This window comes from Sebastes umbrosus, chromosome 14 (genome assembly GCF_015220745.1).
Source record: "Sebastes umbrosus isolate fSebUmb1 chromosome 14, fSebUmb1.pri, whole genome shotgun sequence".
Lineage (NCBI taxonomy): Eukaryota > Metazoa > Chordata > Actinopteri > Perciformes > Sebastidae > Sebastes > Sebastes umbrosus.
Genome location: NC_051282.1, coordinates 2,703,935 through 2,731,256, shown reverse-complemented (window position 1 = coordinate 2,731,256; position 27,322 = coordinate 2,703,935). Strand labels below are relative to the sequence as shown.

At 44.0% G+C, this 27,322-nt stretch overlaps 1 protein-coding gene across 3 annotated transcripts in view; it reads right to left on the bottom strand.

Moving 5' to 3' along the window:
* abcc1 (ATP-binding cassette, sub-family C (CFTR/MRP), member 1) overlaps positions 1-27,322 on the bottom strand; it is a 33,980-nt gene that overhangs the window by 5,409 nt on the left and 1,249 nt on the right. The window contains exons 2-27 of one of the 3 annotated variants that reach the window (XM_037793060.1): positions 25,053-25,229; positions 23,996-24,127; positions 22,884-23,021; positions 22,620-22,745; positions 21,307-21,368; positions 18,879-19,010; positions 17,438-17,665; positions 16,232-16,409; positions 15,774-15,935; positions 14,026-14,118; positions 12,719-12,922; positions 12,347-12,493; positions 10,398-10,485; positions 10,158-10,227; positions 9,012-9,138; positions 8,420-8,596; positions 7,189-7,356; positions 6,059-6,233; positions 5,801-5,861; positions 3,823-3,949; positions 3,521-3,728; positions 2,961-3,271; positions 1,806-2,005; positions 1,525-1,651; positions 1,182-1,283; positions 43-189 (exon numbers count right to left, since the gene is read on the bottom strand). In XM_037793060.1, the coding sequence (XP_037648988.1) occupies positions 43-189; positions 1,182-1,283; positions 1,525-1,651; positions 1,806-2,005; positions 2,961-3,271; positions 3,521-3,728; positions 3,823-3,949; positions 5,801-5,861; positions 6,059-6,233; positions 7,189-7,356; positions 8,420-8,596; positions 9,012-9,138; positions 10,158-10,227; positions 10,398-10,485; positions 12,347-12,493; positions 12,719-12,922; positions 14,026-14,118; positions 15,774-15,935; positions 16,232-16,409; positions 17,438-17,665; positions 18,879-19,010; positions 21,307-21,368; positions 22,620-22,745; positions 22,884-23,021; positions 23,996-24,127; positions 25,053-25,229 (3,867 nt within the window). Of the gene's footprint in view, positions 1-42; positions 190-1,181; positions 1,284-1,524; positions 1,652-1,805; positions 2,006-2,960; positions 3,272-3,520; positions 3,729-3,822; positions 3,950-5,800; positions 5,862-6,058; positions 6,234-7,188; positions 7,357-8,419; positions 8,597-9,011; positions 9,139-10,157; positions 10,228-10,397; positions 10,486-12,346; positions 12,494-12,699; positions 12,923-14,025; positions 14,119-15,773; positions 15,936-16,231; positions 16,410-17,437; positions 17,666-18,878; positions 19,011-20,781; positions 20,914-21,306; positions 21,369-22,619; positions 22,746-22,883; positions 23,022-23,995; positions 24,128-25,052; positions 25,230-27,322 lie in introns of those variants that run through there. The other 2 variants (XM_037793061.1, XR_005210025.1) reach the window with 2 other exon arrangements.

The following is a 27,322-nucleotide window of genomic DNA, read 5'->3' as shown; positions in this document are numbered from 1 at the left end:
AGTAGACCACTGGCTTCAGTGTAGTGATGTAAAGAGGCAGACCTTCTCTCCTCTGTTGATGGTGATGGTGATGTTGCGGATGGCGAGGTCCAGATCGTGGCGGTAGCGCAGGCCCAGGCCTTTGATGTCTATGCAGCCATCGGTTGGCCACCCCGGGGGGAGGCTGGAGGGCTCGTGTTTCCACTCCGCCTGGTGGTCAGAGGATACTCATTTAAACAAGCATAACCCCCCCTCACAACTCCACACCCCACCCCTGCACTCTTATTTAGTTTAGAGCTAGGACACAGCGGTGGAAGAAGTATCCAGATCTTTCACAGCGGTAATAAAAACAATGTTAAAAAATACTTCAAATGTAAAAATCTTTTATTCAAAATCTCCCTTCAGTAAATCAGCAAAATGTACTTGAAGTATCAAATCTAAAAGGAGTTATTAAGTAGCAGAATGACCCCCGTCAGTGTATTATTAGATATTAGAATGGTCAACTCCTAACCCTGTGTTTTAGCTGGCCAAGCTGGAGCTCATTCTAATTACCTTCTACACAGTTTAGTAGTTCAATCTGTAACAATGCATCATTATATCATTTATATATCAGTCGTAGCGAACTCGCCGCTAGCACGCAATGCATCCTGGAACATGTAGGCACTGGAACACACACAAGCTGCGAGAGGGGAAGTTACACCGACCCTCTGAACTTACTGATACTTTGTGTCACATAAACATCTCATCCCATTGGCTGTGCAACTCGCTCCCTCAGACTGCGCCTGACGGTACTCGTGGCCTCTTGTCTGTCATATCTCCATATTAGCTGCGGTTACATGCACACTTTATTTCATTCTGATTGAAATCATTCCGAGTGAAGATCTCAGGTGTTTCGCTGTTCACATGGAATGTGATCTAATGCAGCTATTCTCAACCACTGGGCCTCAGAGCACCACCTAGTGGGCCTCAGAGCACCACCTAGTGGGCCTTCGAGCACTACCTAGTGGGCCTCAGAGCACCACCTAGTGGGCCTCAGAGCACTACCTTGTGGGCCTCACAGCACCACCTAGTGGGCCTAAGCGCACCACCTAGTGGGCCTCAGAGCACCACCTAGTGGGCCTCAGAGCACCACCTAGTGAAGCATGATATGGGACCTTTAAAACGGAGAGAATACAGACTTTTTCTCTGTTTCTGCTTCGTACCTCTTTCTCTGTGTCACTGTACTCTTTCACTTTCTCCACAGCCACTATGTTGGTCTCCACATCAGAGGACATCCTCACCAGCCAGGTCAGAGAGGCAGTCAGCTGCACAGAGGACAGAGGAAAGACAGTTCTAAAAACACAGATCTTTTCACCTACCACTACATCTATCCATGCACATAGGTGTTTTTTTCAATGTCCATCTCAAATCTCTGCCTCCGCCCAAATACAATGAAGATGAATGGAATCTACATTGTTGATCGATTATTGCAGCATTAACAAAACAGTTTAGACCTGCGTTACCCGTTCCAGGTCACACAGGTCAGTCGTGAGTAGGAGTGTTTACCTGGAGGGCGTAGGAGATAGCCAGCCCCATGATGCCCGGACTGAGGCTCTCTCTGGCTATGACAGCAAATAAAGCAGCAAATGACACGATGCAGTTTCCTACGAACTCCAGGCGAACGGCCAGCCATCTGAACAAACACACATTCATTGACACAATAAGGAAAGAAGATGATTGTAGGAACTAAAGTGTCACATTCAATGCAACGGCTGTGTTTTCCTCACTAAAGACAATGTAGAACTGTTGCAGCAGGTAGTAGGTTTAGGAAGTGATTAGTAACTAACCTGTTTGCTACTATGCTGGGGTAGTAAGCCTTCTGGTTGTGGTCCACCCGCTGGTCACTCTCACGGATGAAGCGCTCCTGTTCGCCAAAGGCTCGGATGACGGAGGTGCCCAGCAGTGTTTCGTTGAAGTGGGTGTAGATGGGCGAACGGCTGACTGACTCCAGACGCTTCAGCTGGCGAGACGACGCCACATAAAACCTCTGGACAAGAGGAAGGACAGAGACGTGTGACGACCTCAATCACATCAAGCAGGGATGCACCGATACCAGTATCGTATCGGGTCCGATACCGATACCAGTATCGGTATCGGGTCCGATACTGCGCTCATGTACTCGTACTCGCAAAACTGCTCCAACACAACGGCACCGATGCCACTTTAACTTCCCATCACCATCTTTCGGGTCCTATCGCACGTGCTCACGCTCCACCTCCCCGACGGTGCAGGTGAGACGGGCTGGTGGTGCGCCCGACCCCCCGGGACTGGGATCCCACCTCAGCCAGCGCGGCCGGCACTCACTTTTGCTTGCACCCTCTGATTCGCGCGTGGGTTGGGTGGGTTGCCAACATCGCCGCAGATCCCTGGCGCCTTTTACGTGGGCCGAACACCGCCCTGGTGGCACGACGCGGTTGGGGCACGCTGAGGACAGTCCGCCCCAGTCAACAGTCTCACTAGGAGCAGGGGGTCCCGTCCCTCCCCGGAGGGGATATAGGCCGCAGCGTGCACTTTGGCCACGGCCCCGCGAAGCACCTTTGCCCCGAGCCTTTCCAAGCCGACCAAGAGCCGGCCGCGGCGCACCGCCTCATATGCAGGACTCCCCAGCCTGCCGTGAGTCGCTCACACCCTCCAGCTGGCTGTTAACGAGGGTCTTTTGGCACAGAGAAGTACTCGTATCGGTACTCGATATCGGCGAGTACCCAAATGTAAGTACTTGTACTCGGTCGGTGCATCCCTAACATCAAGTAACCAGTCAGAATTAAACACAGTGCAGCCAGAAGTGGTAGGACAGATGTTTACATCCTCATCAGATGAACAGTGTAGGAACGTAGACCTTTTTACGCATAGTCCTCTATGTTCAGGGGACCAAAATGTATTGAAAACGTATGAAAGCAAAGGAAAGAGGTAGTTGTTTTGCCATCTGATAAATTCCAACTAACCTGCACAAAAAAGTAGAGCAGACCGAGGAAAGGAATGATGATGGCTACCAGCGGCGTGGCGATCAGGATGATGACACAAGAACCCAACACGTTTAACATGGAGCCCAAGAACATCTTAATAATCATGGGGATCACTGAGTCAATGGTGTCGATCTCTTTGGCAAAGCGGTTGATCAGGTTGCCGCTGGGGGTTCGCTCGAAGAAGGACATGGGCGAGCGCAGGACGTCGTACAGCATGGACTGGTGGAGGTAACGGGACGCCAGGATGCCCCCGATGGATGTGGAGAGGGAGTAACCGAAGACCGCCACACCTGCAAGAGAGCGGGGGGAGCTTTATAGGATCATTATGTATGTTTTCAGGATGGCTGGGCATGTGTCCAGTGTAGGTGTGAATGACAAAGAAAGAAAAACACAAACGAACAACTTCCATGTTCTACTGGCGTGTCCGAACCATCGGAATCTATCCTTCCCTTTAAGCTTCTTGGCTCGATGTCTAGTTTTGTTCTTGTGTTATTTCTGTATTGTGTATCCGTTCCTCCCTCCCCTCACCCTCTCCTCACCTTGGGACAGGCCGAGAGCGCCGTACACCCCGAGTCTCATCTGTCTGTAGGGCTGGGTGCCGTTCACCACGGGGTCGTCGGTCCACAGGCTCAGCCAGTAGTTGGAGAACAGGGAAACCAGGTGGTGGGTGAGGAACAGCAGCAGACTGATGATGGACAGGATCACTCCGATTGCTTTCAGATAAGCGCAGAACACAGACAGCTTGACCTAGAGAGGGAGAGGAGACCAGCTAGGATCAGACCGTCACATACTGTATATAGATATACCGTGATGAAGTCTTTGCTCTGATGCCTCTGCCTACCCGTCCAGTGCTGGCCTTGTCAGCCTCTGTCAGCTTGCCCGACTCGGGGTGCTTGGCTTTGTTGCTCAGCACCTCGCCCTCCTTACCCGTCTGGGACAGTTTAGACACACTGCTGTCCCCTGGAGAGCTGCTTTCACATGAAGCAATACAAAGAAACATGTTGTGTTATATACAAGAGCTTAAAAAAGGACAAACAGCTAGTATATATACAGTATGCTGAAATAAACATTTAAGTTGAAGTCTGGAGATAATGATCCCCACGCGTGACCCACGTACGGGTGATTTGAGAGAATTTGTGGCGCTCGCCAATTTTCTTGTACTTTGAATTTTCACTGTGGCAACTTGTGCATTTGAGTAGTCTCTAGGAAAATGACTGACAGCCGCCCCTGGGTCTTCATGCAGGTCTCTGTCCAATATCACCTGAAAGTGACACATCACCTGTGTGTACTGCAGGATTTCAGATTCTTAATTTTTTTACTCTTTGGTAACATTTTTGTGAATGAAACTTTCCCACAAACAGGGCGGAACAGGAAGCCTCATATGGCAATTTTAGGGGCATGAATTATGCTAATGATCAGATCTTGAGAACATTCACTTCCTCTTGAAAAGGCAGAAACAAGTCATTTACCACAAGTTGGTGAAGTTAAAGGGACTCTATGTAAGAATCAGAAATAGCTTGTTAACAGCGACACCTGTGGCCGATAAGTCAACGAAAGTCAGCGTCCTGTTGCTCGCGCTTGTGCTCGCTCTACATAGACATGAACGAGCATCGGTCAAAACAGTGAGGAGACACACGTCAGCTAAAACCACAATATCACTCTATATTTCAGCTGCTTGGCAGTAATGTTAACTGACCAGACGAAGGTCTCTCCATGAATCAATGCTGATCCTAGTGTTGGCTTTTCCTGCCTCAGACTCCCGACCGCGGCCGGAGGGAACAGGGGAGACACCGGAGTTTTGGTCGGAGACGATAACGTTTCTCTCTGCGGAGCCCCGTCACTTCACAAGACACGGGAAACCTCTGTTGGTCTGGAGGAGCTGCAGCAGTTATTTCTGCACAAACGTCCACTGTACATTCACTAGATATTCTCAGAGCTAAACTAACTCTTCTGTAGTGTGGAGTGTGCGCGCATGCACGTGAGAGTAGAGCGAGAGAGAACGAGCGCGGTGCGTGAGTGAAGGCAAGCAGACAGGCATAGGAGCAGACACAGCATCGTCTCCCCTGTGTCTTCTGGCCGTGGTTGGGGGGGCTGGAGCAGGAAGAGTCAACACTGTTTAACAGACGGGCTTCACTAAATATAACTTTGCGGTTTTGGTGCTTCCGTGTAGTTTGTGTTGGAACAGCATAGCCACACGCGAGCGTGCATTGGACACCGACCTGCAATGATTTATTGGAGTGTAAGAAGTTACAAACAGTCCCTTTAAGACTTGGAACACAAAAAAAACCGATTGGGATGAGAATAGGTAAAAGCTCCAACATGAGGCCCATTCTGTAATTTACTTGTTCACAAATCCCATGTGCAGATGCAGAGCCAAACGAACAATGAATTTCACCCATTAACATGGTCAATTGGAAAATGGATTTGCATTTATATAGCGCCTTTCTAGTCTTCCGACCGGGGATGTCACGATACCAGAAATCTACTAGTCGCTACCAATACCAGTGAATTTCCACGATTCTTGATACCCAATTCGATACCACGGTAAAAAAAAAAGGCTGTCATGCAAGGAGCTAACCATCTAAATACTCATTCACACATCGATGGCTCAGCCTTCGGGAGCAGTTTGGGGTTAAGTGTCTTGCCCAAGGACACTTTGACATGTGGTCTGGAGGAGCCAGGGATCGAACCACCGACCTTCCGATTGGTGGGCGACCCGCTCTACCACAGCCGCCCACAGGTATTGTGTGTGAATCCAAAACCTGATATATCTGATTTCTCTGTGCCATAGAGCTCCGTTGTCGTCCAGTTTTACTCACCCAACCGGAGCAGCTGCACTGCCGTTGTTTAATCCTTTGGTTCCAGTCTTTGGCGTAGGTTCTAAATGTAGGAAGGAAACAAAAACAATTATGTTTTTTGTGACAAAAAGCATTGATCCCTAAATTTTATCTGCATCCAGTGCAGCAAACCATTAAGATCCAAAACACAGTTAATGTTCACGGGGCAGATTTCTCATTCTGAGCATCGCAATCAATAACCTAAAATAATTAAATGAAACAACTTTATGTATGTCTCACCATCGTTGTCAGTGTTTTCGACGGCGGCGTATGTTCGCAGAAACTCAGCGAAGGCTCCCTCCGTGGCCATGAGATGCTGGTAGGAGCCCATCTCTGTGATCTCTCCCTCCACCATGACCAGGATCAGGTCAGCCTGGGGCAGGTAGCTCAGTCCGTGGGTCACCAGCACGCGAGTCTGCACACATCCACACATATTTATTAACACGCTAGTGTGTAAAAGGTGATACCTGTACCATTTAAAAGTCAGTAAATCATTACGGTATTCATTCCACAATCAGAATCATTCAAAAACCTTTAAAAATTAAACATACACACACACACACATTAGTCGGGTCCAAAACCTACCGACTTCTGGGAGAGACCCGGGGGCTAACTTTTTTATAAAAGCTCCATAGAAGTCAAATCAGTCATCAAAACGGCTTAGCCAGAGATTTTGGACCATACTATATTAAAAAACTAGAATGCACCCGAGACGCATAGAGATCCGATCCCTCAGACCACATTCAGAGGTGGTCTGGGCCGTCATACAGTCTTTTAGGGCCACATTAAGGTCCGCCTACTCGACTGACGTCCCTCTGGGATCCGCGGGGTCTCACTACGCTCCTCATTTGAACAGACAGCCAGACACGAGCCTCGCAACATGGAAATCGCTTCTGTGCACAACTGTGTCCTGTCGGTTTCCTTTACAGGCTACGGTAATATATGAAAATATCAGATCTATAGGCTATCTCTATCAGACAAGGCACGTGATGTGCATCGCTGCCTGCTGTCTGTGATGTGTTGGGTGTTTTTGTTCTGGTGCTCTGCACAGATCTGACACCTGCCAGCCCTCATCCCCGGTTCTAAGGCAGAGAGTGCCGGTAGACAATGACCTAACATTTTTATGTTAAAATGTACCGAAGTTCACAAATATGTTATTACTACTGACATTCCTCTAATATTACGTTGTCAACGGCTGCTGTATCAGCCGTGTGTTCACTACGTGTCTATTTGCATATAGAGCGGAGAAGCGAGATCTGATCACTCAAGTGGTCACTCAAGACGCATGTGGAGACGCATTCTAATTCCAGGTGTGATCACATCACCCGAGATGCATGTTACTGCCAGGTCCGAACGGGGGCCACGCTCACCTTGTCCTTCAGCAGTCCCTGTGGGCCGATGACTTGCTCGAAGATATGCTTTCCTACGTGAGCGTCGACGGCGGACAGCGGGTCGTCCAACAGGTAGATGGCGCGGTCACAGTAAACGGCCCTGGCCAGGCTCACCCTCTGCTTCTGACCTCCAGATAGATTCACTCCCTGTACAAAAAGAGAGAGACGGACAGAGATAAAGCCAGAGATAGAAACAAAGCAAGGGTACTTCATCATTTAAATACTGCTGTGCCTTGTGTGGCGTCTACGTACGTTTTTACAAAAGTATAGTCAGCATATCATAAACCTGTCTCTGAAGTCTCCAACAGAGGGTAAAAAGAGATCATATAGGGAGTGTAATCAACGAGTTAGACGACGTGGCAGGTTGAAGCTCCCTTGTGTTCTAGGGTTGGGCCTGTGTTGGCCCCGGGCCACACTGCCTGTGTGCATCGCAGAACCTCTTGCCTTTTATTTCGGTGCCCATGTTAACAGGTTAGAGCGGCCGTACAGCCCTCGGCTGCATGTCGTCTGCGGCAAATCTAGAGATTCATGGCGTTGCCTATTTTTTCTACGTGCGATTCACAGCAAAACTAGAAAATGAAAATGATCTTTTGACCGTATATTGACATCATACCAGCAACATTACTACAGTTTCAATGTCTATATCTGAAGAATATGTCACAAACATGAAAATAAAGAGTTAATATTTATTTTTAACCCAACACTTCCTGTTTTCATTTCAAAATAAAATCCCTCTAGTGTTTTTCTGTGGACAGAATTCCTTCATTTGTTAACAGGAGGCTTTTATTCTGAAATATTTGCAGGACAGCGTTGTGGAAAATGCAGCGACTTGCACGACTCCATAAATCAATAGAGTACCGGCTTTTAATGGTGGATTATTATTATTATTTACAAATGAGTACACACTTCTTAACCTTTCCTCTGTCTAAAATAAATATAAATGACATTTATAATGAAGTGAAATGGCCATTACGAAAGGCAAACTATATAGAAAGAAAGGGCTGACACTAGCAGCCCAGCAGCAGCTGCAACGCTGTCGGTGTGGACACCACGCGTGTGAGACACGCAGCAGTTCAGCGACGTAGCCGTCACACACTGTTCGTGCAGGCAGTGTGTCCCTGGTGTGACTCCAGTGGGGATTGCAGACAACTTGGACAGACATTTGTACCGATCTGCAGATAAATAAGCCGTGTGTTCATGATGGTGATACCTTCTCTCCGATCTCTGTCTCGTCTCCAGCGGGAAGGATCTCAAGGTCGGGCTGAAGGGCACATGCCTCCACCACACTTTGATACCAGGCCTCTCTCCTCTCCTGACCAAACATGATGTTGTCTTTCAGTGTGGAATTCTGGATCCAGGCCTGCTGAGAAACGTAGGCCACGGAACCCTGCAGGGCGACATACACACATTGTAAATTTCATGGCATTCTCTAGTTGATGATGAGCAGTCAGAAAGACAGAGCACGATCCTGCTTTAATGTCCCCACAGCCCTATGGGTTTGCAATACTGTGAACAGCTTTTAGACCGAAATGATCCTAGCCACTCGCATTAACGGAAAACCTGTTACACTAATAAACAGCAGCTTGTATTCAGTCATGTTCTGTCTAGATCAGGGGTCTGCAACCTGCGGTTCCGGAGCCACATGCGGCTCTTTAGCCCCTCTCCAGTGGAAAAAATGGAAATGAATAACTGTTTTTTGTTTACATTTTCATTTTTATTTATCATTGTTGTAGGTCTATGGTACGACGGTACGCTGTGCGCGAGCGTCATGTGTTTGTGTGAGAGAGAGCGAGAGCAGTCACCTTGACAGCCACAGTTCCTTCTAGTTTGTCCATCTCTCCGAGCAGGGCGGACAGCAGCGAGGACTTTCCCGAACCCACGAGTCCCACCACGGCCACCAGAGAGCCTTCAGGGATACTCACATTCATCCTGCAGAAACACACACAGGGAGATTCAACTCAATTCACTTCCACTACATCCAAGAAATAATCTGGCTAATTTCTTCATTCTTAGGACTTACATACTTATAAATGATATTTATAAAGAGGTACATTGTAAACTATTTGTAACTTTTTTCTTTGCTGCTTTGTGGGATATTGTGGGAGGAAACACGTTGAAGAAGGAAGGGAGGAAACACGCAGAAAAAACAGTAGCAACTGAAATGTTTTCTTTTGGTAATTTGAGGACAATATGAACTGAAGACAGAAATGTTTGCCCCCCCCCCCATTACTTAAAGGTCCCATATTGTCAGAAGTGACATTTTCATGGCTTTTATATTATAAAGCAGGTTTAAGTTCTATATAAATACTGTGAAACTAAACGCTTTATCCCCATATTCAGAAACTGAGCTTTTGAAACAAGCCGTCCGGATTTATTTCCATTTGTGATGTCACAAAACCACAATATTTAGACCATTTCAAAGTTTTAAACGTAAACATTCTAAATGGGTCTCAGTTTATTTCCTGTTGCAGTGTATGTGAATGACATCATCTGACAGGAAGTACACATGGACCCAAGCTGTTGCCTAGCAATGGAATTCTGTTGCAATTCCATTGAAATGCACTAAAATGGAGCATTTCAGACAGAGGGTAAATACAGGTATATTCAAGCAGACCGCATGAAGAAAATAAAGTTTTTTTTAAACATTAAAGCATGTAAAAATATTTTAGTAGAAACCCAAAATACAAATATGAACCTGAAAATGAGCATGATATGTCCCCTTTAAATTGGAATTTGTCAGTATGGACAAGAGGAACAATACCAGTGACCAGCAACTCTTTTAGTGTACATATGTGCATTCAAGTATTGTTTTAAGATGAACATAAACAAATTGTGAAGCTATCTTTTCAATGAAATGGTGTGTGTAAACCTGTATTTTGAACATCATTTTTATTTTTTTTCGATTTATGTGAATGCACTGAAGCATCCTGAGGAAAGATGACACATACCGCTGGAGTGCTGGTGATTCAGTTCTGGACCAGCTGAAAACTCCATCTACTATGGAGATACTGTGTGGGGCTGGGAGGAAGAGAGTAGAGGTATATATGAATATACTGTGCAGTAAGTGAAATATCTCTATTTACATACACAGAGGATCTACACAACATGTTGAAATGAACAATTCTGAGAGAAGAGGGAGAACACAACAGATGAAGCAATAGAAAGAAAAACAGTGGATAAAAACTCACAGCCTGCTACCGCTTTGTGCTCGACACTGTCTTCTTGCAGCTCCTCATGTGAAAGAAACACTCTCAGCCTCTTCAAGGATACACTGGCCTGAAGATTAGGAGATAGGTAAACCCACAGACAGCAGGGGCCAGATGCATAAAACTCTGTACACTGTGTGTATGCACAAAGATGCATATGCATTATTTTCATCAGATTTATAAAGCCGCATGTACGTTTTTTTTTTCTTATAAATCTCAATCATTGTGGAACCGGGAGCACATGCACAAGCGTGGTAGAAACTTATTAGACATGAATGTATGATTTTTGTATCCGTAACAGAGTTAAAAATGCAATTTATTCATTCTTATTTGCGATTTGTATTTGTGAATTTTATTTGTCATTTAATGATTCTGTTGAGTATGTGTGAATTTCATCTTGATGGCTTATTTTTATTTAGTGTGTTAGGTTTGTAGCAAACATATAATCAAGAAAGGACAAGGCTCTTCAAGGTTGTTCTATTATCAATCAAAGTGAAGATTGTGTGAAGTGAAGTTTTCCACATCAAATTGGCGTTGTCGGCAGGATTTCGACAAAAAACACGGGCAAGCACAAAGATAAGATTTATATCCTGTCTTTTGTCTTACCCTGTGTGAGGCGTGATGAAATTAAAAGAATCAAATGAGATGAGAAAATTTTACTAAATTGGCATAAGTAAACGTGACTCAACAAAGCAGTGTCTTTTGTTGTTGATGCTGCTTTCATTCATTTTCAGGAAGACAGCATCAATTGCATCTGTTTCATGTGTTGATTCTCATCTGTCATCCCTCGCTACTGACCTGTAAGTAAGAGAATGCCTCTATCGTGGGGTCAAACTGTTCTAAGACTCAAAAGCAAGATGAATTTGAAGGTCCAGACACCTACAGCAGTAGAGACATACGTAGGGGAGAGTAAAAAAAATAAAGAAAAGTGTCCCACTAACCCAACATGGTAAACCCGCTGAAATATACCCCCTTTACACCTGGCATTAAAATCCATTTTGGGTGATCGGATTGCAATTGGATAGTGCTTGACCACATGAAAGTACAGGTGTAAACGCACCCAAAACACATTGAGGACAGATTGTGATCCGATCGGCCAAACCACCTCCGGAGGTGGTCAGGTCATTTCAACTTTGAAGTTTGTGTAATGCAGCCTTCCTCTCAGCCCTTTCAGACATAGTGATTGTATCTCAATGTGGACACTGGAGACACATATTAATATCAAGTGTAGGTGTGTGTGTGTGTGTGTGTGTGTGTGTGTGTGTCGCTCTCTCTTTATTTCTGTCTCTGTCTCTCCCTCTTTCTCTCTCTAGGGCTCAGTTTTAAAACTAGTTAACTAACACTCCAAACTTGCGCTAAATTTTGGCGAAGAAAAACTGTCATGGCTATTTTCAGAGAGGTCCCCTGACCTCTGACCTCCAGATCAGTGAATGTAAATGGGTTCTATGGGTACCCACGAGTCTCCCCTTTACAGACATGCCCACTTTATGATAATCACATGCAGTTTGGGGCAAGTCATAGTCAAGTCAGCACACTGACACACTGACAGCTGTTGTTGCCTGTTGGGCTGCAGTTTGACATGTTATGATTTGAGCATATTGTTTTATGCTAAATGCAGTACCTGTGAGGGTTTCTGGACAATATCTGTCATTGTTTTGTGTTGTTAAATGATTCCCAATAATAAAACATATACATACATTTGCATAAAGCAGCATATTTGCCCACTCCCATGTTGATAAGAGGATTAAATACTTGACAAATCTCCCTGTAAGGTACATTTTGAACAGATAAAAAAAATGTGCGATTAATCGTGATTAACTATGGACAATCATGCGTAAACCAAACATGAAAGGGCCATTCTACGCACTGGAACATTGGAGACAACCGAGTGTGGCTGAGTGCTGAGCATGTGAAAATGGAGGCACACTAACCTGCACCATACTACTGATGACCATCGGCAGCATGTTGAGAGGAAAACGCAGGATGTTGAAGAGCGCCAGTGACACGAAGGCCTTCTGGGCATCGAGCACGTTGTGTTCGTCACTCAGCACGTACACGGTGAAAGTGGACAGGGCAACCTGTACAGTGACCACAGCAGGAGGGAGAGAGATCACAGAGAGAGAAAGAAAGAATATGATTATAGCCCTTTTCAAGTTATTCTGAGTTTTTATTTGAAGAAATTGAGATAAGTAAAGTACTTTTCTCTGCAAATGAAGTGCAGCTCATTTTGAATTTTAGACACATTTGTGATCTTGTCATTTGTTCACTGTGGTGCACGTCTGACCTTCTGTGTTGGGACTCACTAGGAAAGGTGCACAGATCCAGGTGAAGGTGGACATCGCGCCCAGGTAGGCGGCCTTCTTCAGGACCCGCAGCTCGCTCTCACGGATTTCCGACACCTTGTCCTTGAAGGCCAGCTCCCAGGCGTACAGTTTCAGCACCTTGATGCCATTCAGCATCTCATTCATCAGCTTAATGCGATTGTCCTTACTCTTCATCTGAGCCACCTGCCCAACACACACACATTCACAAGATATTTTAAGAAACAAATATAAGCCACACAATGCTACAAACTGACTGACACAAGGTGGACTGTGGATCCTCAGTGCTTGCGACTTGGTTGAGTAGGTCCTCTGTGTGTGTTCCATCTGTGTATGATACAAATTGCGTGTTCTGTTGGATATGCCCTCACTGTCACTGAACACATGACCTAACACAGGGGTCAGCAACCTGCGGCTCCGGAGCCACTTTAGCTCCTCTCCAGTGGCTCTGGATTTTTAAAAATGGAAATGAATAACTGTTTTTTTTTTTTTTTTTACATTTACATCCATCATTGTTGTAGGTCTATGGTACGACGGTACGACAGCGTATTAGGGCCACATTGAGGAATAAAATTTAAATCTGAGATTTCGAGAATAAAGTCATAATATTACGAGAATAAAGTCATAGGTTTACGAGAAAAAAATCGTAGTATTATGAGAATAAAGTCATATTATAAAGTAGTAATTTTACGTGTTATTTTCTTTTTTTCTCGTAAAGTTATGACTTTATTCTCGTAGTATTCCGGCTTTTTTCTCGTGAAGTTATGACTTATTGTCGTAATATTAGTTTTTTTTCTCATAAAGTTATGACTTTATTCTCGTAATATTCCGACTTTTTTCTCGTAAAGTTATGACTTTATTGTCGTAATATTTAAAAAAAAAACTCGTAAAGTTATTATTTTATTCTCATATTACAATTTTTTTCTCGTAATGTTACGACTTTTTTCTGTAAATCTCAGATGTTTTTTCCCTCAACGTGGCCCTGATACTCCGTAATACATTAGCTCTCTTTGGCCCTCACTGCATTAGACTTATAAACTATATACTTAGACTATAAACTGTGTTACCTTCATCACAATGCTCAAATGTTCTGCGGCTCCAGACAGATTTGTTTGTGTTTTTTTGCCTAAAATGGCTCTTTTGATAGTAACGGTTGCTGACCGCTGACCCAACACCATCCACAGATCGACGAAAGGCCAATAACTGGAAGTAGTCATTGCGTTTTGTGTGGTTTTAAGAGAGGAAAGTGAAGGTTTGAGTGCCAACGTGGGTCTGTGGAGAAGTCCCACCTGGTAGGTTTTGGTTTTCATGGCGATGACGCCGTTAATAGGAACCATTAGAACCATCACAGCCACTCCAGCCAGCACGGACGGACCCAGGGTCTGCACAGCAACAGATTAAAAAACAATAAAAACACATTAAGGAAGCATTTCCACTCACATCAGCACTATTACAGAGTTACATTAGAAAAAAAAAAACCTAATGTTCACAGGAAGCATTTCAGAAGTGGCGCATCCTCCAGCAAACATATTACTAACTAGAATGGCACCCGGAGAGCGCAGACCGAAACTTTAAAATACAAACTGGCAAATTTTATATGATTTTACTTCAGAGAAGTTCTTGCATGGCTGCTTGTGCCGTTGTGTTTAAGAAGTTTGGTTTGTTTTGTTAAAGGGACTGTTTGTAAGAATCAGAAATGTCTTGTTAACAGCAACACCTGTGGCCGTTAAGTCAACGAAAGTAAGCATCCTGTTGCTCACGCTTGTGCTCGCTCTACATAGACATGAACGAGCATCGCTCAAAACAGTGAGGCGACACATGTCAGCTAAAAGCACAATATCACTCTATATTTCAGCTGCTTGGCAGTAATGTTAGCTGACCAGACGAAGGTCTCTCCATGAATCAATGCTGATCCTAGTGTTGGCTTTTCCTGCCTCAGCCTCCCGACTGTGGCCGGAGGGAACAGGGGAGACACCGGAGTTTTGGTTGGAGACGATAACGTTTCTCTCTGCGGAGCCCCGTCACTTCACAAGACACGGGAAACCTCTGTTGGTCTGGAGGAGCTGCAGCAGTTATTTCTTTAAAGTTATTTTTTGGGGTGATTTTTAAGTATTTTATTGATAGGACAGTGGATAGAGTGTTGGAAAGGGGGAGAGAGAGAAATGACATGCGGAAAGGACCATAGGCCGGATTCGAACCCGGGTCCACCGCTGCTAGGACTGAGCCTTGGCGATACATGGGCGCTCGCTCTACCGACTGAGCTAACCAGCCGCCCCAGCAGTTATTTCTGAACAAACGTCCACTGTACATTCACTAGATATTCTCGCAGTGTGTGAGTGAAGGCAGGCAGAGGAGCAGAGGAGCAGAGTACAGCAGAGACTCCGGTCCTGGAGAACAAAGCTACGGTCTCCCCTGCATCCTCCAACCGTGGCCAACACTGTTTAACAGACGGGCTTCACTAGATACAACCAAGAGGTTTTGGTGCTTCCGTGTAGTTTGTGTTGGAGTCTGAGTCTGAACAGCGTAGCCACACGCGAGCGCGCATGGGACACCGACCCAGATTGATTTATCCGTGTAAGAAGTTACAAACAGTCCCTTTTAAAAGAACAAAAAAGGGCAAAAGAAAAAAAGACAAAAGCTTAAACAAAAATAAAATTAAAAATCCCTAGAGTATATTCCTCAAAGTAAGTATCAAGAAGCCCTGTTTTGGTCTCGGTATTGTTTGGTACTCCAACCATCTCACTACTACACTACTGAACCCATTGTGTCTTTAAGCATTGAGCTGTACAGACTAGTTCCATGTGGTTCTGTTTTTCTCTGGTAGCTCTGCAGTATAATGTCACACCAAAGCAGCAGCTCATTGCCGGCGCACCAGAAGACATTACCCCGCTGCTGCAGGTTGAGGTTACGTTAGCGTTTATGTTAGCAGTCCAAAATCTGCTCACGTGAGAGTTCTTCGGGCATGGAGCATGTTGTTGGTTATGATGGTGAACTTGGACCAGTGTGTGACTAGTCTATAGTTGCTCTGTAATCGTACCTGCCAGAGAAAGTAGAGTGCCAGCACCACCTGCAGAGGGGCGGACCAAATCATGTTGATGTAAGTGATGAGGTCCATGAAGCGCTGAGCGTCCACTGACATCAGATTGACGATCTCTCCCACTGTGGAGGTGCGGCGTGCTGCGCTGCTAATAACCAAGGCCTGAAAGAGCAGATCCAGGGAGGGAAAATTCCCCACAAAGGTTAGAGTCCAACTGCAGATTCAAAAGCCAAAGCATGCATACAACTGACCAGGTGAATAATGAAGCCATTCATTAAAGAATGTTGTATGTTAGTGCAAGTTTTAATCAACTTTCAATTTCTGTTTTTCACTCAAAATATCATGATGACTCAATCAGTCCAGTAGCAACCTCTTCCAGGGTGAAAACAAGGAGTGAGCGGTACCTGGACTCATCTTGTTTATCATACTCATTCAAGACATTTAAAAATGTTCTGTACCTTCCTGTAGACGGCGCCAATGATGGCGGTACGCAGACGCATGCCTGAGACGAAGCACACATGAAAGTACTTCTGGAGGATGAGCGACTGCACACAGGTACATATGAAGAGCAGAGCGGTGTAGAAGAAGCCGTGCCAGGCGGGGGCGCTGGAGTTGTTGATGAAGCGGAGCAGCAGCCTGGATGGGATGGGGATGCGTTTAACACCGAGCCATAATGAAATCACCAACATCATTCATTCATCGGCTCTTCAGAGCCCTTTCAGAGATGTTGCAGGTAAAGGAAAACGTTGCTGCTTATAATGTGACTGCCCTTGTCCCATTCAAAAGCAATGTCTGATTTTCATTAGTTAATTTTCAGTACATTTTTATTTATTATTACTTTTGTCAGTTTCAAGTTATTTCAGTGACCATTGTGGGTTTTTCTTTCTTTAACGGAAGGGTACCAACAATTTTGTCCACGTGTGTATATAGATATAGATATATATATATATCTATCTATATAGATATAGATAGATAAATATATACTGTAGATATCTAGATGTATATATCTATATCTATATCTATATCTATATCTATAGATATATATAGAGAGATATCTAGATAGATAGATATATACTGGAGATATATAGATATAGAAGTAAGGTTCTCAATGCTAAAATTGGATTATTGGCTTTCTTAAGGATTATGTCCCAGATACCAGTCCAAATATTGCTGTAAAGGCTGTCGGTTGTATGTGGCGGTAAGTTGTATGTGGCGGTCGGTTGTATGTGGCGGTCGGTTGTATGTGGCGGTCGGTTGTATGCGCCTGCCAATGACCTCTGACAGAATATCAAAGATAGATTGCCAGTACGTGTTTTGCTCGGGACATCTCCAGAACATTAGGTATGAGGGTGACAGCTTCCTGTTTGTATCGGTCCAGGTCAGGTTTAAACCGTGACATTAAAGCCTCTGACCAGGGGGGGCCGTGGGACCGTCTTCTTAGTCCATAATGATATATTCTGTGTGTGGAAAAGTGGCCCCTGAATTGGGGCCTTGCCTTTGCCTGCCCCAAAACATTTTACATTTGACCCATTTGACGTAGAGTATGAAGCCCCAGACACATCAATGATTCCTTGTCATTTCATATGAATCAGATACTGCTACAAGGCAATTTTCATCCTATTAAGGGGTTTCTATATGTTTGAGAAAAAACGGAGGTTTCTCACCGGAGGATCTCGGGCCCGACGAACATGAGGACGTCCTGGATGATCTTATAGAGGCAGGAGATGAGGAAGTAGGGCCCGAAGGTGAGGCACAGTGCCCAGAACAGGGAGGGCTCCTTGGTTTTCTGGGGCTTTTTTACAATCAAGATTTCAGACTCTTCCACGGCTCGGCCCTCTTTGCCCTCGCTGTGCGTGACTCGTTTGGGGGAGTACAAAGTTTTCTGCTCCGTACTGAAAAAGAGAGAATGGAAGGAGAGACAAGACTGCTTCAATTTAAAGGTCCCATATCGTGCTCATTTTCAGTTTCATACTTGTATTTTGGGTTTCTACTAGAACATGTTTACATGCTGTAATGTTTAAAGAAACCCTTTATTTTCCTCATCCTGTCTGCCTGAATATACCTGTATTTACCCTCTGTCTGAAACGCTCCGTTTTAGTACATTTCAATGGAACTGCAACAGAATTGCGTTGCTAGGCAACAGTTTGGGTCCATCTTTACTTCCTGTCAGCTGATGTCATTCACATACACTGCAACAAGGAAATAAACTGGGACACATTTAGAATGTTTACGTTTAAAACTGTGAAATGGTCTAAATATTGTAGATTTGTGACATCACAAATGGACAGAAATCCTGACGGCTTGTTTCAAAAGCTCAGTTTCTGAATACGGGCTGTGTGTATTTCTCTGTGGATTAAGCGTTTCGATACTTTCACAGGTTTTATATAGAACTTAAACCTGCTTTATAATATAAAAGACATGAAAATGTCACATATATACAATATGGGACCTTTAATATTCTAAATATAATACTTTGTTGATGGGAGATATGATTTCTGTGATCTCTTTCTCCAGTCAGCGGACTTCTAAAAACTTGTAGTCCGAGGTGACATTTCCACACAATATCTTGTTATTGTAGAAATAAATAAAAAGTGAAAATGATGAGATTTAGGTGTAGTTATTACAGGTTGGTTGAGACTCCGGACCGAGGTTGCTTGCAAAAACATCTAAATCAACACCTATATGTACCGAGGCAACGCAAAATATTCCTGTTCCCACGTACATCCCATTTGATGGATATGGTGTAGTTTTACCAGAGTCACAATCAGGGATGTCACGATACCAGAAATCTAGTAGTCGATACCAATACCAGTGAATGCCCACGATTCTCGATACCAAATTCAATACCACGGTAAAAAACAAACAAACAAACAATAAATCCCATGTAATGTCTATATACAGTATAAACTCAGATTGCAAGCAGTAGTTTAAATTCACTGACATGGTGACATTTCACCGGGTAAAGGCTACCAGAGGTGGGACCAAGTCATTGTTTTGCAAGTCACAAGTAAGTCACAAGCCTGTGCAGTCAAGTCCCGCCTCGGGTCTCGAGTCCTAAACAAGCCATATGCATATTCTCTGACTGTACTGTGCTGTGCTCCTGACCTTTTGACCTTTTGGCACTCTGTGTTCCAGCGGCGCACCAGCTGCGGAACCACTCTCTGGGAGCGGTCCTCGGAGTTCAAAGACCACAGGTCCTTTTCCTCCAGCGGGCGCTTGTAGCCCGTCACCATCAACCTGGTAGACACAAGAGGGGAGGGAGGAATGTAAGTCCAGTGATACAAGGATTCAGAAGTGCAATCTGAGACAGGACTAACACACGAGGGTCATGACTGGCAAAAAGGGAAAAGAATATCAAAAAGGCCTGGGAGGTTACAAATGCTTATGTGACGTAGCGCTCGGTGTACTCCTCTCTCTCACGTTTGAGTAGAGTGCACACTTGGTAACTTGGCCTGCTGCAAACATTCGTAAACAAGTCGGACACTCACTTTCAGATTAACACTGTGTATCTCATCATGTATTCTCTGTCTCGCAGGCCCGTTTCACTGAAGGCATGACAGAACATTTCTGCCATGTAGGTGTGTGTGTGTGTGCGCGCACAACCAGATTGGTTTGTAATTTGGATTTTTCCAAATGAAGAATAAGACACAGGACGGCTTCATTTTCACTTTGTGACGACCCCTCCACTCCATTAGGTGTCCCGGTGTCTTTTTGCTGGTTCTCCTTTGTTTTGCAGGAGAGCGGGTCATCAGGCTGATGAGCCACACCTGGGCTTGATGTGGTGGGCATTTTCTGTGTATCCTGGATCAACAAAGCAGGCAGATATTTTGGCTGGTAGTGGACGGGTAAAACATGAAGGAGGCAGCAGTGCAACACAAAGGATGCCAGCTGCCGTAAAACCCAGACGAAGAAGAAGATATTTTGGCGGGTAGCGAGCCGCAAAATATGAAATGTTGCGATCGTCATTTCCGGTAAGTGCGCCGCAGAGTATTCGATTTGAGACGACCCTACCCCGTTGAAATTCACGCACTACTCAAGTAAGTACAGAGTGCACACAGTGCACTACATTGAAGTGTTCTTCCAGGAAGTACGTGGATTGGAACACACTGCTGTTTCGGTTTTGTTTGCGGCAGACACACCCACACATCCCTGCATTACTGGTTACTGACTTTCCACGTTTATTTAGTTATTTATTGTTAGTTTGTCAAATAAATGCCTTTTACTATTTTAAAACTCGTCTGGTCTCCCATTTTTGTTGCAACCTTTGAGCCGGGTTGTAACAAATGCGAGAGCTCCTGGGTTCAAATCCCGGACGAGCTCCCATACGCACCCGGAAGTTTCCATAAACGTGGAAAGTCAGTAATCAGCAATGTAGGCATGTGTGGGTGTGTGAAAATGTCTGCTGCAAACAAAAACGAACAGGTGTGTCAGCCAAGGAAGAGAGCCATCCTCTGTGGGAAGAGAGGGAGCTTTTATCCCCACCACACCGAGCCCAGGTGCGGCTCATCAGCCTGATGACCCTCTCTTCTGCAAAACAAAAAAGAACCAGCAAAAAGACACCGGGACACCTAATGGAGTGGAGGGGTCGTCACAACTTTGAACTGTAAAAATGGAATAAAAACAAAATTAGAACAATATAGGCTAATCCAGGGAATTAGGGGGCAAGTAAATGACCTGCACAACAATGTTCCAGTATTTGTAAAAGCTTTCCGTGTTATTTTGTGCCACTGTTTCAGTAGTACAAGCAACGTTACACTAATGAATAAAAAACCCCATAAGCCTCAGCTCCTCCATGAGAAATGCGTCTGACTGAGACTCATTGTTTATTAAATGATGCTGTTCACTCAAACAATGAAAGAACTGCGACTCTTTTGTTGAATGAAAATCAAATGCGAGACAAATATTATTTTCCCACAGCCAATATCATGACCAGATTTCTGACCAGTGTTTTAAGACTTAAAAAAGGATGAGTTCAATTTTTTCAAGTCCGTCTTAAAACAATACTCACATGCCCGTATGAACATTGAGACAGGTTTTGCTTGCTGTAATCATTCCTCCTGTTCATACTGGCCATTAAAAGATCCCTTCCTAACATGCTTCCAATGGAAGTGATGGGGGAACAAAGTCCACAGTCCTCGTTCTGTGTAAAAATATATTCCAAAGTTTATCTGAAGTTAATAGGAGGCTTCGGCAGTTAGAGGAATCAAGTGATTAGTTTAGTTCACAATTCCTTCTTTGTGTTTTTCCCTGGACAGTGTCTCCTTGCTGACCTGCAGTGGAGGGATAGTATCATAAAGAGGGAATTTCATACTAAAAAGACCGACTTTTAATATCCTTTAATAACATCCAAAGTAACACATGTATATTACACATGTACAGTATATTTTGTGCATTTCTCTTAATCTTTCCCCAAATCTTCAATAACTGGAGAATGGAAACAGCAAGTAAAGAGTGTAAACTCTGTCATTAGACTGCGCTGTCTGTGTATTACATGCAAATATCCACACCACTGAGATATTAATCATCTGCTTACCCGCTGATCCACCAGAAGGTGATTCTGGAGAGGAAAGGAGCTCCAGGCTCAGGGCAGGGATTCTGAAGACAAAAACATCACAGTTAGACCCAAAAGATTTTCCTGCTGTGATCCCAGAATGAGGTTTTTAAATCAGCATCTAGACGTCCCGCTCACCAACATGGTCAGCAGTTGGAGCTGCAACAGTGTCTGTGACACACACTGCTAATGGAGGCTATTAAGCTACTTTAAAACCCCTTACGCTTCGTCCACACTGGGAACGTAAGGAGCGTGTGGTGGCTGCGTGATTCACGCATCGGGTGTTCACACCAGCTACGTTTCTGCTGCTGCAGCTGCTGCTGGAAGCCCTTCCTTTGTACATAGAGATTGCCTTTCATAATGGCTATTTCATTTCATTATTAATATCATCTATATTTATTTTAGACAGAGAAAGGTTAAGAAACGTGTGGTAATTTGTAAATAATAGTTATATTCCATAATTAAAACCCCGTATTTTATTCATTCATGGAGCTCTCCAAGTCACTGCATGTTCTACAACATTGTCCGGTACATATTTCAGAATAAAAGCCTTGTGTTAACAAATGAAGGAATTCTGTCCATAGAAAAAACGCTTGAGGGCTTTTATTTCAAAATGAAAGCAGGAAGTGTTGATTTAAAAACAAGTCTTCTTCTACTTTTTTTTTTTATCTCCGGGACATATTCTACGGATAGAGACATTAAAACTGTAGTTATGTTGCTGATATGATGTAAATATACAGTCAATAGATCACCTTCACTGTCTGTTGTTCCTGTGAACCGCACGACTCGCGTCAAAAATAGGCGAGACCTCGAATCTCTAGAAGAGACACAGCTGAGACATGCGTCTTACGCGGGCTGTGTGGCTGCTCTAACCTGTTAACACGGACGCCGAAATAAAAACACAACAGGTGTGGACGGGAGCTTAGCACCCTGAATGCCGCAATTAGCGCCAAAAAAATAAATAAATCACACTCCTTCTCAGAGTCATAATGCAGTCAAATCTGATAACCCAGACACAAAACACACACAAGACACAAAACACACACATCTTAAGATTCAGAGTGACTTACATTTCCAGAGAATATCATTATTATCTCTGAATAAACATAAATCCATAGAGATCATAGAAAAAAAAAAGAGGCTTCTGATAACTCCAGGACGAGTCTGAGATCCATCGTGTTTTTAAGTTTTGTCTGAGGCTTCACCTGTGTTCATAGAAATTTAAATTTCAGGAAGGTCCTTTTTGTGACAGAGTGAGAAACGGGAGACAGATTTACAGGGCGAGGTGGTCTCACCGAGTCTTTGACGGCCTGGGAGAAGAGGGGCTGCTGGTCCGTCAGGCAGGACAGGAACAGAGAAACCAGCACCAGAGCATAGTAGATATAGAAGGTGGTGTACCTCCACACACACACCGTCGACGGCTAAAATTAAAAACAGACAAAGCTTTTAACCCACAGAACTCGCTGGTGTAAGGTTTTTGGAATTACTCATTACATGTGCCGCCCCAAACAAGTCACATATCCATATGTTTATTAGTACTCTGCTCGTTCAAGACTGACCTGGTCCAGGGCCTGGAAGATCTTGGACCTGAAGGTGACCGTGGCACACAGCAGTGCCAGCAGCCAGAAGATCAGCATCACTCCAGATGACTGAACCCCTTTCATCCGTTCATACTGGATTAACAAGGCGGCCAGCAACTAGAGCAAAAAACACTCTTGAACACATTTATACCCCATAATTGACAAAACATACAAATATTACTAGAAACAAACAAACAAACCTCTATTACTCTTTAGGCTTTCTTCTTCAACGTGCTGTAATAAGAGACAGTCTGTGCATGTTGCACGCCTGGTGTTCCAGTTGAGAAAGTACAGTCCATAGATGAAAACTATTTCTACAAGACTACATGCCCTGCTTTGTTCTAGTTTGGGTTGCAGCACTACCACCTTCTTCACAAGTTCAAAATTCTCTTTCTTTTTTTTGTCAAAAGATTGCAATCTTCTCTTGAACAGAAAGGACGGTTACATATCCCATCAGGCCTGGTAACGCCTTGGGATTCCTTTGGAAGAAATAGGAGTACGTAGCTAGAAAGGATGATGTCTGGAGTACTTTGTTTAATCTGCTGCTATGGACCTGGACGTGGATTAAGTGTCAGAAAACGAATGGAGGAATGGACTGTAACCTTTCTAACAGTCCCACTGTCGGTGGACTGCATTCAACCGAATGTCTATGGTTGGTCAAGGCTTAGCTCCAAAGCTGTTTGCACTGTTGTTAAGGTGCAAATAAAGATAACTAAATCCTAGAATCTCCTGAGTGTAACGTGTATTTGTTTTGAGCGACAAACAAAAGAACCTTGTACTGTTCTTTGCATTTTGTGATCGTGTGCAAATAAACTACACTACCACACCGGTTGAGGGTTTGAAGGCAGTTTGAATTTCTCTTTAACCACACCTTTAAATCATCACGACAATACAAATAAAACTCGTCAAAAAGGTGAAACTAAATAACATCTAAATTGAACTAGTCATTTCCAGAAAATAAAACCACAACCTCGTAAAAAATATATGTACTTTAAAAACTACACTAAGAACATCTAAGATCCAAAGCACTTCTATTATAATATATCCAAACTAAGCTTTGCTCTACTCCAAAGAGGAGGTTTCTCACTCACCATGGTGAGTCCCAGTAAGGTAGGACTGACGAGGTGGACGGGTGCGGGGACACTGCTGCCACCTTGACTTCTTTCCCAGAAAGAAAAGAAAACATCTGACCAGCAGATAATCCATAATAGAAGGCCAACAGCCTGCGGGGAGAAGAACAACTTGTATTAACACTATACCTCTGATGTATTGATGCAAGCCTCCAACAACTGTTTCTATACGCCTACGAAGGGGATTGATTGAAAGCACATGAGCAATTGTCTATATGAAAGACGTATTAGTGCTTGAGTTTTTGCTCTGCTATAATAACTAATAAGAGAACACAGAGGGCAGATTAAAGGGACTCTATGTAAGAATCAGAAATGTCTTGTTAACAGCAACACCTGTGGCCGTTAAGTCAATGAATGTCAGCGTCCTGTTGCTCGCGCTTGTGCTCGCTCTACATAGACATGAACGAGCATCACTCAAAACAGTGAGGCGACACACGTCAGCTAAAAGCACAATATCACTCTATATTTCAGCTGCTTGGCAGTAATGTTAGCTGACCAGACGAAGGTCTCTCCATGAATCAATGCTGATACTGTGTTTTCCTGCTTCAGACTCCCGACCGTTTTCAGAAGGAACAGGGGAGACACCGGAGTTTTGGTCGGAGACGATAACGTTACTCGCTCCGGAGCCCCGTCTATTCACTCAGCAGCAGGAAACAAGACATGGGAAACCTCTGTTGGTCTGGAGGAGCTGCAGCAGTTATTTCTGCACAAACTTCCACTGTACATTCACTAGATATTCTCAGAGCTAAACTGGAGCAGGAAGAGTCAACACTGTTTAACAGACGGGCTTCACTAGATATAACTTTGCGGTTTTGGTGCTTCCGTGTAGTTTGTGTTGGAGCTGCGTAGCCACACGCGAGCGCGCATGGGACGCCGACCCGCACTGATTTACAAGAGTGTAAGAAGTTACAAACAGTCCCTTTAACATGATGAGCAGGAATAATAATAAGAAACAATACGACACTTTCACAATTTAGAAAAATGACTTCCTGAAATATTCAAGGCTCACACTACTCACAGTTTTAGCTTTGTTGATGTGACTCATACATATGTAGCCACGGTTGTGGCTGCGGAGGTAGATGAGGTAGATGGGGGCACACATCCAGAGGTAGAGGCATGGCAGCCACACCAGCACAGTGTTCTGGAAGCACTGGGTGAGGTCAGGGTTAGCAGTGTACCATGTACGGTTCCAATCCTGGTAGAGGAAAGAAGAAAGAAGAAGATACATTTTTTTTTTTTTATTATTGACGTGTTATTAACTTAAAGGTCCAATATCATGCTCATTTTCAGGTTTATACTTGTATTTTGGGTTTCTACTAGAACATGTTTACATGCTTTAATGTTCAAACAACACATTGTTTTCCTCATACTGTCTGTCTGAATATACCTGTATTTACCCTCTATCAGAAACACTCCGTTTTAGCGCATTTCAACGGAATGGCAATGGAATTGCGTTACTAGGCAACAGCTTTGGTCAATGTTTACATGACGGCTTGTTTCAAACGCACAGTTTCTGAATACGGGCTGTGTGTGTTTCTCTGTGGATTGAGCGTTTGATACTTTCACAGTATTTATAAAGCACTTAAACCTGCTTTATAATATTAAAGACATGAAAATCTCACATATATACAATATGGGACCTTTAAACATGCCTGCACTACTAAACCTGAGGGGACGCACCCTATTTTGACACTGTGAACAACAAATCTGTGTTTAAATCAGCAGGAGGAGAGTTAGTATCGTTAGCTGTTAGCAGCCGGTGGGCAGCACAGTCCTGACTGGCTAAGTACCAGAGATACAAACGTTAAAGGGACTATTTGTAACTTTCAGAAATGCTTGTCAACAGCGAAACCTGTGGCCGTGAAATCAACGAAAGTCAGCGTCGGGCTCGCGCTTGCTCGCTCTAAATATACCTGAACGAGCATCGCTCAAAACAGTGAGGCGACACACGTCAGCTAAAACCACAATATCACTCTATATTTCAGCTGCTTGGCAGTAATGTTAGCTGACCAGACGAAGGTCTCTCCATGAACATGATTTAGATCTGATCCTAGTGTTGGCTTTTCCTGCCTAAGTGCAGGCTGAAGCAGCGGGGCTCTGCAGCGTGTCTCCCTGCTCTCTCCGCCCGCAGCCGCAGAGAGCAGAGGAGACACCGGCACCCGGTCGGTAACGAGAAGACAACGTAACTCTCTGAAGAGCTCCGTCACTTCACAAGACACGGGAAAGCTCTGTTGGTCTGGAGGAGCTGCAGCATTTATTTCTGCACAAACGTCCACTGTGCATTCACTAGATATTCTCAGAGCTAAACTAACTCTTCTGCAGTGTGTAGTGAGCGCGCGTTCACGTCTAGAGGTGGAGCGAGACAGCGAGGACGCGCGCGTTGTCTGAGTGAAGGAGAACAGGCAGCGGAGACGAGGCTCCGGCCACACGCGAGCGCGCATATGCGAACGCGCATGTGTGCCGACCCGCTACATTTATACGCTTAAAAAGTTACAAACAGTCCCCTTAATGGAGGTGCCATTGAGTTGTTATTATTATGAGGCGTTCAGGAAAAATGACTATTGGGCGAAGGTAAATTACAACATTATCATGATGTGTTCAAATGTAATCTCGGAAAATTTAGTTTTTGGCGAGAAACTTGAATAAATCCAGTTGTTAGAAGATGTTTTCACATCAATATAAAATAGATAATAGAGAGAGAATTATGACCTGTTTAACTTCATAACACTAGCTCTAAGTAGCTTGCCAAGATTTTTAATCAAAGATCTTTAATCAAAGCAAATATTTAAATAATCATAATCATTTGAATTGTGTTTTTATGCAAACAACCACTATAGATGACAATAACAAAGTACAGTACAGTACTGTGTACAGTAGGCTACCCTCCCTACCCTGAAAAGTAGGGCTTTTTGTACCTGCAGTGTATGTTTTTATAGTTTGGCATGCTGGGGGACTCTCTGTTTTGTTAAGTTTTGTTAATGGAAACATTACTAGCCAAAACAGTCAGTCATGTACGGTGCAAAAACTCCTGCATATAATGTAATTTTCTTAAAGGTCTCATATGGTAAAAAGTGAGATTTTCATGTCTTTTATATTATAAAACAGGTTTAAGTGCTATATAAATACTGGTAAACTATCAAAACACTCAATATACAGAGAAATACACACAGCCCGTATTCAGAAATTGTACATTTGAAACAAGCCGTTCATTTGTGATGTCACAAATATACAATATTTAGACCATTAAACGGTTTTAAACGTAAACATTCTAAATGTGTCCCAGTTTAT